The 13,072-nt window shown below is 43.6% G+C and overlaps 1 protein-coding gene across 1 annotated transcript; it reads left to right on the forward strand.

Annotated features, from left to right (window-relative positions):
* The first annotated feature begins 414 nt into the window (after positions 1–414).
* On the forward strand, positions 415–12,256 carry MRPL42 (mitochondrial ribosomal protein L42). The gene is made up of 6 exons (XM_024218330.1): positions 415–539; positions 4,641–4,826; positions 7,476–7,539; positions 8,658–8,742; positions 10,194–10,357; positions 12,131–12,256. Exons 2-6 carry the CDS (start codon positions 4,643–4,645, stop codon positions 12,174–12,176), a joined length of 543 nt encoding a protein of 180 aa, XP_024074098.1. The 5' UTR covers positions 415–539; positions 4,641–4,642; the 3' UTR covers positions 12,177–12,256.
* The last annotated feature ends 816 nt before the right edge of the window (positions 12,257–13,072 follow it).

The following is a 13,072-nucleotide window of genomic DNA, read 5'->3' on the forward strand; positions in this document are numbered from 1 at the left end:
CCCCTGGCTTGGTGGCAGGCAGGGCTGGACTTGGTGGCAGGCAGGACTGGGCCTGGCATTCTTGGCTTGTGGTGGACAGGGTTGGACTGGGTTGGCACCTCTCGTGGCACATGAGGGAGAGGTGGGGCTGGGCCTGGCACTCCTTTGGCAGGCAGGGTGGGGCTGGACCTGACACCCATGACACCCCTAGGAGTGAGGCTGGGCCTGGCACCCCTACCTGAGGGGGGGGGGGGGGGTGGGGCTGGCTCAGGCACCCCTGGCTAGTGGTGGACGGGGCTGGGCCTAGCAGGACACCCCTCGTGCGGGAGGTTTAGACGCTGGCTGTTTGTATTTTGCCTATACACTGCTTTGGACTACATTTCCCATCATGCTTTGAGGGTGTGTCTACGTCACAGGAAATATACATCACTGCTTCCGGGCATCGCGAGGAAGGCATTGGGCCAGTACCTACAGACTGATTGATTAATTGAACATCTCTCAGTTGCATCTGTGGAGCCTCACAGAACAAGATGATGGCGCCGCTCTCTGGGCCGGGCCAGGTAACCGCAGCTCCCCCATCGGTGTCGGTCCCAACCGGCCGGGCGCGGCCTAGCTCTGGGCTCCAGCGGTGCTGTGTGACTGGTGGGCTCGGCGGGGCCGGGGCTCACGGGTACGGGGGAGGGGGGCGCAGAGGGATGAAAGGCGATGATGGGCCGCGGCGGGAGGCTGAGCAGCGCGTGAGCGGCCGGAGACGTAACGTCACAATCTGCTCCTGCCGCCAAACCGAATTGCTGTTCGACAGTTAATGAGCCTGCGAACTGAGCATGCGCAGTAACGTCTGCCGTCGTCTTTGCCTTTACTCCCTCTTACTGGGATTCCAGCGTGGTCCTTGCTGTTCACGGGGGAGGGGCAGGATCGGGGAGGAGAAGCTGGAAACCCCGGAGGGTCAAACAACTGTTCTCGTTGCTGTTTTGTGGCTTACCGCTGTAAACCCAGTGGAAGGGGGAAGCATTAGATGTGATACGTTAATTGTATTGAGGCTTTTGACCGTCCCATGCGATAGTCTCATAAGCAACCTAGCAAAATGTTAGTGGTCTATATGAAACTACTGTACGGTGGGTGCACAACTGGTTGAAAGATATTCAGAGTTGCTATGAATGGTTTGCTGTCAAAGTACATGGACATAGCTCAGTTCTGGGTCCTGTACTAGTCCAGCTTTTCATTAATGAAATAGATAAGGAAGTGGAGAATGTGCTTATAAAATTTGTGGATGGTGTCAGCTGGGCAGGGGTGATGAGCATTTTGGTGGACAGGATTAGAATTCAAAGTGACCTTGACAAATGACAGAATTGGTCTAAAATCAACCAGATGAAATTCAATAAAGAAAAGTGCAAAGTACTCATTTAGGAAGGAAACCTCAAATGCACAACTACAAAATGGGGAATAACCAGTTAAAGGGTAGTACTGCTGAAGAGGATCTGGGGATTGTAGTGGATCATGAATTGAACATGTATCAACAATGTGATGCCTTTGTGAAAAAGGTTAATAACATTTTGGGGTGTATTAACAAGTGTGTCATATGTAAGATACAGGAGGTAATTGTCCCGCTCTACTCAGCCCTGATGAGACCCCAACTGGAGTATTGTGTCTACTTCTGGGTGCCACACTTCAGGAAAGATGTGGATAAACTGGAGAGTGTCCAGAGAGAGAGACAAAAATGATAAAATGTTTAGAAAACTTGACCCAAAGGTTAAAAAAATTGGGCATGTTTAGTCTTGAGAAAAAAGACTGAGGGGACCTTAATCCTTTTATATTGGTTGGATGGGGTCCTAGTGCTGACCTTACCTAGTTTGTCTTTTGGTGAAACTGAAGTGCCTTGTTTGTGTCCACTATGTATTTACAATGAGATAGCTAATGCATGTTAGTTACTCCATGGTAAAAACACACACTGCCTTAGCATAGGGTACAAACTATAATGCTGACTCGTATATTAGATGCACCATTATTGTTCATGGCTTTGCAACTCTCATGCTGATTGTGTGTGTGGTTAATACTGCATCAGAAGTATTTGCATCTGATTGTCTGCAGCCTCCCATTTATATGGGTGTCATGGAAAACCAGTTGAAGTATTTTAATGTAAAGGAATTAACAGTGGCTTTTCCTCCCTCAAATTCCCTTATTCCCTTCCCTTAATAAGGGCTTGTCTACCTGAACACAATAGAGGGGTGAAGTTAATGCACATAATTTACAGCTCCTTAAATCGCTGTGTGGATGCTCTTGTTCATAAGTAAAGTGGCCTTAGTTTTGATGACAGGACAACCTAGAAGATTACAGGAGTCTTTCCCCAAAACATGATATATTAATCTTCCATCCTTTGATCTGTCTTGAATATTTTTAAAGGCTTTTATAGTCCCAGTGTAACTTAGTTTTGTTTTTAATTTGAAGTCCAAAGAGAAGGCGGAAGCAGTGGAGCTTAACTTTTCTGAGTGTGGCTCTTTGTCAAAAGCCTTTACAGTATTTCACAGGTATCAGTTTTGTGCTGACAAAGTTTCACTATATGGTTCAAGGTTAATTTAAGGTTACCATGGTCCTTCTCTGCACTATGTGCTGTTCAGGACAATGAAGGCCTGACAGTGTTGTGGTAGATCCTGCCATGCATGCAGAGGTTGTTGGCACTCCCCTGTATAAGCAGTGTACACAAAGTGGTGGCACTCGTGTCCCATGAGAATGAATCTACAGTTTGGTGCTTTAAACTGTAAAGATTTCTTTTTGATCTCCGCTTCTATCTGCTTGCTAACCACACATTCCGTAAACCTTATCTTTATTAACTATGTGCTCCCAGGAAAATTTAACTTACAAACACAGCATTATCTTACACCTCTCTTACATTATGATGGTAATATTAATGAGTCCTTAGTGTGATGTGCAAGAACACAGTCTGCATAGGCTGCAACAAAAATATTTTCAGCTCACTTAACATTGTGATGTTATGTCTCAGCATATTTGAAAAGTGCTATCAGAGATGTCCTGATCCAGAAATGGGGTGTGGCAGTTACTCTGCATTTGTTTCTGATGAAGTTGCATAGGATGTCTTTCATTATAGGCAAGCTACCTGGCAGGTCATTCCCTCTTTACACACCTGATTGGCATAGCTATTAGGCCTCAAGGAGAAATGTTTTAAATATATCTGTTTGATAGCAGTGCCAGATCCTATACATGTCTGCTGTGAGGGGTGGTTTTGCTGACAACACTGATTCTGAAGTGTTCTGAAAAGGATGCTGATCTTCTTATCAAGGTCTGAAGAAGCCAGGCCCATACACTGTATTATAGAGATCGAGGACTAGATTCACAGAGATACTTAAAGGTCCAAGTTTTAGGTTCCACTGTGATTGCTAAAACTTCCAATGAACCTTGTAGGTGCTTAAACTCACTCAGTGCCTACATTTTCAGGATAAAAGTTCCCAAGGTGCCTAACTTTCTGCCTTTGAGCATGCGCAGTGCTTCCTTACTCTAAGCATCCAGACACCTATCTCCTGCCTAAGCTGCAGGGCAGTTCATGAAGGGAAGGAAAGATAAGTCAAGTGGTTGGAGGAGGTGGTGGTATCCACCTTATAACTTTTAGCACAGTGGGTAGAACACTCACCATAGGTGCCTTCTCCTGCAAAGCTTCTGCTGTTAGTGCACCAGTGCTCACTCACCCCTCCCTGGCAGCGCAGATAAGTCTCTCTCCCCCCTCCCCTGCAGGGAGCAGCCAGGGTTGGGTCAAATCAACCCCCAGAAATCTCCCCCGACTGCAGGAAGCTCTACACCTTGCGGGGGTGGGGGGAGGAGTCTGCATGAAGGGTGGGGGGGGTGGTGAGGCTTGGTGGGGAGGGGTTAGGTGCAGAGTGGTCAGGCAGACGGAGGAGCAGCGCTGCGTACAGTGATCCCTTCCTCCCCTTCCTGGCCCCATTGCTCCTCAGCCACAGGGGGGAGGGGTCACAGTACGGGAAGCTGCTCCCCGTTTGCCCTCCCTCCGCATCAAGCCTATTCCCCCACCCAGAACCCTCCCACCGAGCCTCACCCTCTGCATTGGGAGCCCCTAACCAGCTGTATCCTGACCCCAACTCCCCCAGCACCCAGACTGCCTGCTGAGCCCCCACACCTCCCCCCCAGCTGAGCCCTAACTACCTTCACCTGGACTCCCCTACAGAGCCCCATTTCCCCTGCACCCAGAACCCCCCAACGAGCCCCTTTGCATCCTGATCCCCCTCTCCCCACAAACACCTGGACCCCTCCACTGAACTGCCCACATCCAGATTGTGCCACACAGAACTAATGTACTCTTGAGGGAATTCTGCACCAAAAATTAAAAATTCTGTGCCTAAAAATTTTAAAATTCTGCATAATTTTATTTGTCAAAATAACACAATATAATCACTGATATTTTGATAAATAAAATTATGCAGAATTTTAAAATATTGTGTACAGAATTTTTAATTTTTTTGGCACAGAATTCCCTCAGAAGTACTATTTAGTAAGTGGATGCTAATTCTTAACTCATTACAAATATTTCCAGTACTTGTTAAACAATATATAAGGTGCTGTGCAAGTCGTATCTTTCATAGATCTTGAATCTTTTATTAACAAACTAATTGTCAACCCTTCTGTCTCCTAAACAGTGATGAAACCTTCCTTCAGAAGTGTGTGCTGCAGTAAAAAGGATTCCATTTGCGTCCAGAATATTTCTTTCTCCAGCACCAATTTTCTGTCTCCTGTGACCATGGCAATAGCATTGAGAAGAGCTGTGTGGTCCAATACTATGTGGATGCATGTAGCAACATTCAGTAGGCAGGCCTCAGTACAGAGTAAGAAATAGTGCTGCTTTATGAAAATCCTATGTTTAGAAATTTTCTGGTTTTCTTCTTTTTCTTTTTTAAAAGACTCTTGCATTGGTACTTAGCTCTGAGCAAAGTTTACAGTAACACAGGCAGGGAAGTGACCTTTATATTTCACCTGGTTAAAGTTTGATATTTATGGAGTTATGTGCTGTGTTACTAAGTCACGTTTTGACTTGGTTGCCCTTGAAGTTTCCAGTGTTGAACTTTAAAATAGATTAGCTCAATTAACCAAGCTTTAAAGAGCATTTAATATTAGGAGGAATCTGAGATTTGAAAACTTGATTTCTTAGGCTCGTGTTTACTTTCTCTTGAACAAGGAGCAATAATATGCAATGTTGCCTGATTTTGCAGTATTTCAGATTGGCTTTTGGGGAGGTGTTAGTTGAAGATAGCAATATGTGGAAGAAAAAGCGCTGGGAATCTGGAGTTGTAAGCACTGCCAAGGAAATCTTATAGTATCTCCATCTTCATATAAAGTCGAAGATGAGCTATGTCGCGTCTTCTAAAATGTGACAGCGAAAGTTGGAAGAAAAATGTTTTGACAGTTGTGCTGATTCTGGGTTTTCTGCTTCCCAAACTCCTTATTGTTTCCTGTGAATGTAATTCAGAGCTTGAAGTGTAGTGGTAATAAAATCTCTTGCTACACTGAAGCTGTAAGTGTAATGAACACCAGGCAGTGCCAACAAAAGTAGAGTTTTGCCAGTAAAACTTTCTGTTGTAGACTAGGCCTAGCTTTAGGTTTCTGTGCCTGTTCTTGTGAAATATGTGGGAAGTAAGACATTTGTGTCATATCTGCCATAAGCAATGGAGTATTAATATTTAACAATATCCATACTTATAGTAAACAGTAAAATAATGGAACATTAGAAGAACTGTACCCAGACTAGTTATTTTTATGATCACTTTCAAATACCAGTAATGAGTTTGACGTTCATGAGCCTAATTTCTTACACAGATATGCATGTCATCCTAATAAATCCCTGAAAAATGTCAGTTTAAAAAACCCATAAATCTAAGTTCAGATTACTACTACACATACTTGATAAAATCATCTTCAAAGTGGAGACACACTGAAACTCAAATGTTTAAAAATAACAAACCCGCACAAGTGGAAGAGTACATCATAAGATAGCTATAAAATGTATGAGTTTACTACCCTGTGATCTGGCCAGAACCAGAAACAATGAGGCATGAGCTCATGAATTACTGTTGAACTAAAACCCCAAACAGTTTTGGGGAAAAGTGAAGATGCTGCAATTCTATGAAACATGAAAGCATTTTTGGAATTGGATGTTGTCATGGATAACAGTCTTTGTATTCATAATTTATCTCATTCTATACATCTATTAGCCCAGCAAAGCAAGGTTCTACATAACTTCTTGGCATTTCTATTTGTCTGTATGTAATGCGATAGTTTTTGAACACTGCATCTGATCAATTCCAACATTTCAGGGAATGTTCTAGGCATCAGTGGGCAGAATCCAATTGATTTTGGTGAAAATCGGAAAACCAGGACACCCTGCTTTACAGGAAAATCAGACTGCCTAGTACTGCAGGCAAAGGAATCTCTGTGGTGCCCCCTGCTGCTGCATATCAGAGGCAGTATCTTAACTTGCATGGGGAGATTGTCTGTAGCCTGGAGTATAAGAAAAGTAAGCATTTTAGAGGAAGGAGTTTTGGGAGTCAGGGAGAAACAGGGACATGGAGCAGGGAGGAGTGGGGTTGGGGGAAGCAGCAGGAACTGGAAGATAGTGGGAGGGGAGAGCAGGGACCTCGGGGCGGAGTGGCAGGGGGTTGGGAGTTGTGGTGGTGGGGAGTGGTGAGGAAGCAGGGACCAGGAATGGGGGAAGTAGAGATGGAAAAATCAGGGACTAAAAGTGGGGGGCAGGGCAGAGACTGTCTATAACAAACCCTAGGGTTTCAGCTCAACCTCTGCAAAAATTGCCTGGAAGGAGAAAGGCAGGCCCTGTGTTTGTGGGAACTGATTCCCAGCCAGGGCTTTGGGCAAGGGGATCAACCTCTGGGATCAGGTGAGAAGAGGAAGGAGGCATAGGCTGAGTAACTAGAGGGTAAAGGGCAAGGCAGCTCTATGAGCAGGGGATGGGGAATGTAACCTCCACCTCCCCTGATCCCTATTTCTGCCTCCCTCATGGTCCCGTCATCACTCCTGTACACACACTTGAAGCAGGCAGCAGCTTAATATGGGGCTTTCTCTAATTGAGTGCACAGCTTGGCCTACAGAAGCAACAAAGTAATGCAACCCTCTAGTATAGCAGTGTTCTTATTTCATTGTGTAAGAAACTATTACTTTAGGAGTAGTGTGCTTGGCCAGTTTGATATGGTATGGGTTTTTTGCAACTTCTTAGAGTACTACAAGGATAACACTGGGATAGCACCCATGTACTGGGCCAGTTGCAGTTCTAGAAATATGTATTATAATAGGATTGAAATATTGGCATGATATTCCAGACACTTTCTAAATGGATTGGTTAAACTTAAACTGAATGTGCATTTCTGGTTGAGCTCACTCATGTTTGAGATAACGGAATGCAGGTGTAAAGTTAATTTTGTTGCAGTTTCATTTGTTCTCACTGGTGTTTTTTCTCATCTTTGCAGATGGAGCAGTGCATTGTGCTCGCCATAAATCTACATATTCAGTCCTTCCAGAAGACTATAACTGGTACACAATCAAATCTATTTTGACCCACTATGGACTTCATTTGACCCATAGCTTCAGGGATAAATATTGGAGTAATTGCCCTACCTGCTGTTAGTCTTGCTGTTTTCTTTATGCCAATTATTCCTTTTGCAAGTTTTGGATTGATCTAGCCATTTTCTGAAGAGCCTTGTTTCTAGACATAAGGCTTGTGAAACTAACGTTCCAAATGTGAATCAAGTGAAAAATGGATGCAGTGTTGTCTTCCTGAATCTATAGACAAAGGGCTGTAGTGCCTCTGCTGATATTCGTAGGTTTGTCAAGAGGCCCGGTGAAATTAAAGAGCATGGCTGCTTTTCAGTACTTAGACAAAAGTCATGGCACTTCCATGCAGCTGCTTGGGAAAGTTGAGTAGCAACATAATCAGTTACTGGAGTTCTTTACTGGATAGAAATGTGGGAAAGGAGGTTAGAATAGTGTAGACCCTCTCACCTCATAGACGCTAACAGGCTCTCCAGGGAAGATGAGACAAGCCTCATCTCTTCCAGGAGAATGAGTTTGGTGGAGCTTCACATTTATCATGCTTACTAGGTAGAAGCTGACTGGTAGGGCCTAGCATTTGGTAGAAATCCCAGCTCCCTTTCCTGCCCAGTGGATTAGAGGTGCTGGACTCTTCTGTAGGGCATTGGCCCTGGAATTTATTGAGAGGGCTAGTTGCCATTGTCTTTCGTGCTTTATTTCTGGCTTCTAGGTATCTTGTAGAAATTTTAAGCCTAGTTTCCAAATATTTTCAAAAAAACAAACGATACAAAATACTACAAGGAAACTATCTGGAAATCTTATGCACTTGACCCTGGTGCTGGGTACAATTTTCAAAGATGTCTAAGTGACTCGGAAGTCTAAGTCCCATTAAAAGTCAGTGGTTCTTAGTCTGCTAAATCACTTAGTGACTAAAATTTTCAAGATTGCTATCTAAAGTTCAAAAGACAACTTGTGCACGTAATACCCTAGACTTTCCGCACGTTTCTTGGTCAGCCAGTCTGACTCATGTCTCTTCCAGAGTGCTCTCACCTGAGCAAGAGGGTGGACTTTATAGGAATAAGGGGATATACTGATCTGTATAATGTTTTCATCTTTTATAGTAAAGTGGAACTTGCCATGACATCAGATGGAAGGACAATTGTCTGCTACCATCCTTCAGTTGAAATTCCATATGAGCACACAAAGGTATATACAGATTTGCACAACTATGTTTCCTGTTTGCTTGAAAGCACAGACAATCTTTAATTTGGCCAACAATGTTCTTTTGGGCTATCCCTTTTTTAGCTCTCATGAAGTGTCTCAGTATACTGGATAACATGGCCAGAATATCGTGATATGCATTTGGCTACTATCTAGAGCAGGGGTGAGCAAAATTTTTGTCCTGAGGGCCACATCAGGTTTCCAAAATTGTATGGAGTGCCGGTTAGCGGAGGCTGTGCCTCCCCAAACAGCCAGCCGTGGCCCAGCGCTGCCCCCCATCTGACCACCCCCCCCCCACTTCTCGCCCCCAGCAGCCCCCCTGGACTCCTGCCCCATCCAACCTCCCATTCCCTGTCCCCTGACAGCCCCCGGAACCCCATCCAACCCCTCCTCTCATTCCTGACTGCCCCCCCGGGACCCCTGCCCCCATTCAACCTTCCCCTGTTCCCTGCCCTCTGACTACCCCGACCCCTATCCACACCCCTGCCCTGACCAGCCCCCTGAACTTCCCTGCCCTCTATCCACCCCCCCCCCCCTGCTCCCTGCCCCCTTACTGTGCTGCCTGGAGCACTGGTAGCGCCACAGCCACACCGCCCAGAGCACTAGGACAGGCAGCTGCGCCGCCCGGCTGGAGCCAGGCATGCTGCAGAGCAGCTCATAGCACCGGGTCAGGCCCTGGCTGTGCAGCTGCGCTGCCCCAGGAGCTCGCAGCCCTGCTGCCCAGAGCATTGCGCCAGCAGCAGACCGAGCTGTGGCTGCAGGGGAGGGGGAATAGCAAGGGAGGGGCTGGGTACTAGCCTCCCAGGGCAGGAGCTCAGGGGCCGGGTAGGGTCCCGCGGGCTGTAGTTTGCCCACCTCTGATCTAGAGGTAGTTCAAACTGTTGTTGGGAGCAGGGACAATGTACTATTGAGATGGGTACAGTATATGAACCTGAATGAACAAATCTGGGTTTTCCTCCTGACTGCTACTCACTCCTGTGTGGTCTTGTACCAATCACTTCATCTCTCTGTGCTATAGAGTCCACAGGAGAGATTCACCTGCAGGGGATGCAGACAGATTCCCCTGTAGGCATGGGGGATACAATTCTGGGAAAGATATTTACAACCAGAGTAAGACAGGCACAGAGTAGATTGATTTTAATCAAAGCGAATCTGGCAGTCTATGGGAGCCTAAAACCTTAGATTTTGATAAATTAATTTTCTTTACAGCATTTGTGCCCTTTGTATTCCTTGCACTTATTCAACTTGGATAAGATAAAACAGACTAAATAGACTTTTTGTTTAGAGACAGTTTCACTTTCTAATTCTTGTGCACTAGTAAAATACTGCAGTGATGGATTGTGAACAGTTCAGGGAAGTGGTTAAATGTTTTAATTAGAGTTAAAAAATACTAAAAGCTTACTAAAGTAATGTGCTCATTACTGATGATATTGTAGCCCATACCTCGACCAGATCCAGTGGATAACAAAGAAGAAACACATGATCAAGTATTGAAAACTAGATTGGAAGTGAAGGAGCTAAAGAATAGCAAAGGTCCTAAAATTGAGGAGCTCAGCAAAATGTTTTATACAACAAAACATCGTTGGTACCCCGTGGGACAGTAAGTGTCTTTTCTGAAGTATTTGTCCTTTGGGGGTTGAAGGGAAAGAGGAATAAATAACATGGGCTAAATTCACTCGGATGGTAACTCATTAGGTATGACATAGTAACATTAGCATCAAACTATTAAGTATTTTACATAACACTTAATTTTACATAGGGATAAATTCCTTAAGGAATTTTCACTGGCAATACGGTCTTAGAATCGCACCAAAAAGGGTATTGTATAGTAATGTCAAAGGAGATTCTTTTTCTTCATCTGATTGATTAGATGATAATTCTTGTATTCTTCGTTAATGTCTCACTGTGAAACCAATCTATTATGTAAAGTACCTTTGACCAAGAACATTAGTTTCTGCCTAATATCTCTGTTGTCGATTAGACCTGCTCTGAGCAGGGTTAGATGACACAGTGCTTACCAGTGGCAGTCTACACTAGGGCTTCCAACATTCCAAACAACAGTGGAGCTACACCAATATCAGCAACGCTGATAAATTTGGTAATATGTCCGTAGTGTAGACAAGACCTTAGTTACTGACCTCAGTTCTCCCACTTTGGTCAAATTATTTTCTTTTCAGAGACTTATAGCCTTTGGGAAATTAAAACTCTCAGCATTATCTACCCCTTTTGAATACTTACCTTCTCCAGTGATAACTTTCTAGAATCCTTCCTAGTAGCAGTTGCTTTTAGAGCCTTAAGTTACTGTGAAAAACCGTGGATGCTCCTTTGTCTCAAAGGGCCTGTGATAGGGAAGCATTGTCAGCTCTTATATTTGCAGTCTCTTAAAAGATAAGATTTGTGAGGAGGAAGCACTCCTGATCAAGTTACTTCCACTTTAAGCACTATCTATGTTCAGCTGTGCCAGTGGAAACAAAGCCTGTTTTAGCCTCTGATGAGAGTCCTTTCTAAAGTGGCTTCATAACACTTTAAGTTGGCTGAAATTAACAGGGAATCTGAAGAGCTGGTCCAAATTCTTCCTTGAATGACTGCAGTTATATAAGAAAGAGCATATGGGATTAGATGAGGAAGAATTGATTGTAGAAACTTGTAAAAACTCTGCTCTTTCACAATAAGCAACAAAATTTCATTTTCTTGTCTATGAAATCAGGGATATCTTCTTCTGATCTAATGTAGTGCTAGTTTTAGTTGAAAGGACACTGTCCACTTGAATTTTTAGTGAAATTGACTGTTTAAAAAATGATACCAGTTAGGCTATACTTTTTTTTTTTTTTTTTTTTTAAGGATGTTCTGATTTTGTTTTTGTTTTAAATGCGTTTAGAAAGTGGGAGGGAGTCATTGGTGGAGTCATATGAGCAGATCCTGATGAAGGATCAGGTCATTTTTTATTTTCTTGAGTTTTAAGGACCCTTTTCAGCAAGGGAGAAGCTATCTGACCATCTAGTGAAATGAATTTTATCCAAAGTGCTGTCCAGTGCATAGAATAAATAAGCTTGGAAAAACTGAAGTTTTATTTGCCAATTGCTTTTAATAATCTTGGTTGTGGTGGTTGTAACTAAAGTAGGTACAAAATTCAGATGTGAATTTTCAAGTTGGTTGTATTGTGTACTTGTTCATGCAGCAGTAGAAGGGGCAGTGTTATTTATGTAGGTAACACCTTGTGAACAGGAGACAAATGTGTTGATCAGCTCTTGTGTATCTTTTTATAGCACTACTAATATGTAGGCTGTAGACTACTGGTTACAAACAAATCCTGACAGGAAAATCCAAGAATACATTCCAAATTGTTATCACTGCAATTCTTTTTTTCTTCCAGGTATCACAGAAGACGCAAGAAACTCAATTCTCCTAAAGACAGATGATTACAATAATTTGTGTCTCTGCTTTGTGTCATTAATCATACTGGAAATTAAACCACAAAAACAGGAGTTTTGCTGATCAATTCTGTATTAGTGTTATCATTAGTCTTTTTCCCATAAATAAAACTTGATTCTGGAATTCTTGTATGGGTAGGAACAGATTATCAGGATGGAAAGGTCCAGCAACAGAGCTGAATGCCTCCAGCTTCCTAGAAGACTGAAATTAAATAAGTGAAACACAGATGACCTTTAAGATTGAGATGAAAGAATATTAGGCTCCTACAGCTGTTGATGGTTGCAAGTAATGTAATTGCCTCCAGGTACCACCTTACAAGTGTCTAAAATTATCATCTCTTACAGAAACTGGCTAGCTCTAGTTACAGCTTAGTTTCAAGGTATAATTACTCATATTTTTACAGACTGCCTGGAGCTCCCAAATGTAGCTATTTATAAAGCTAACATTCAGTAAGGTCATGTCAGATGCACATGACTGTATGGTTGTAGCTGTGTGGAGGAAGGGATGTCTGCCATGGCAGGGTAGTCACTGAAGATACCAGAGCCTTTCCAACCTGGGAAGGTTTGGCCCTTAAACACTTTTTCCTAGAGTCTCTCTAAAGTTCAGAAGATTGTGAGGTTTATATCCTCCATGTTCTAGTTGAAGTTTGCCTCACGTGAGTGAAATTTGTGGGTAGTCAGGACAGTGGAAGATAGGGTTTGACTAGAGGCAATTTGAGCTAATCGGTAGCATTAATCTATGACAAGCTTAGCTGCCTTTTGGACCCTGGAAGGCTGAAAGCCTGGGAAATACTCCATTTTATGGGAAGGGGCATAGGACTGAAACCAGACCCATTTAATCTGTTTAATGAAAGAAATGACTCCTGCTGTATGGCACTAAGTAT

This window comes from Terrapene carolina, unplaced genomic scaffold (genome assembly GCF_002925995.2).
Source record: "Terrapene carolina triunguis isolate 2854851 unplaced genomic scaffold, T_m_triunguis-2.0 Scaffold68, whole genome shotgun sequence".
NCBI lineage: Eukaryota > Metazoa > Chordata > Testudines > Emydidae > Terrapene > Terrapene triunguis.

What these genes read in the sequence shown, in the direction of transcription:
- MRPL42 (XM_024218330.1), top strand. Translation starts at nt 4,643, where the DNA reads ATGAAACCTTCCTTCAGAAGTGTGTGCTGCAGTAAAAAGGATTCCATT. An exon ending in TTCCATATGAGCACACAAAG is followed by an intron (nt 8,743 to 10,193) that starts GTATATACAGAT and finishes ATGATATTGTAG; the next exon opens with CCCATACCTCGACCAGATCC. An exon ending in CGTTGGTACCCCGTGGGACA is followed by an intron (nt 10,358 to 12,130) that starts GTAAGTGTCTTT and finishes TTTTTCTTCCAG; the next exon opens with GTATCACAGAAGACGCAAGA.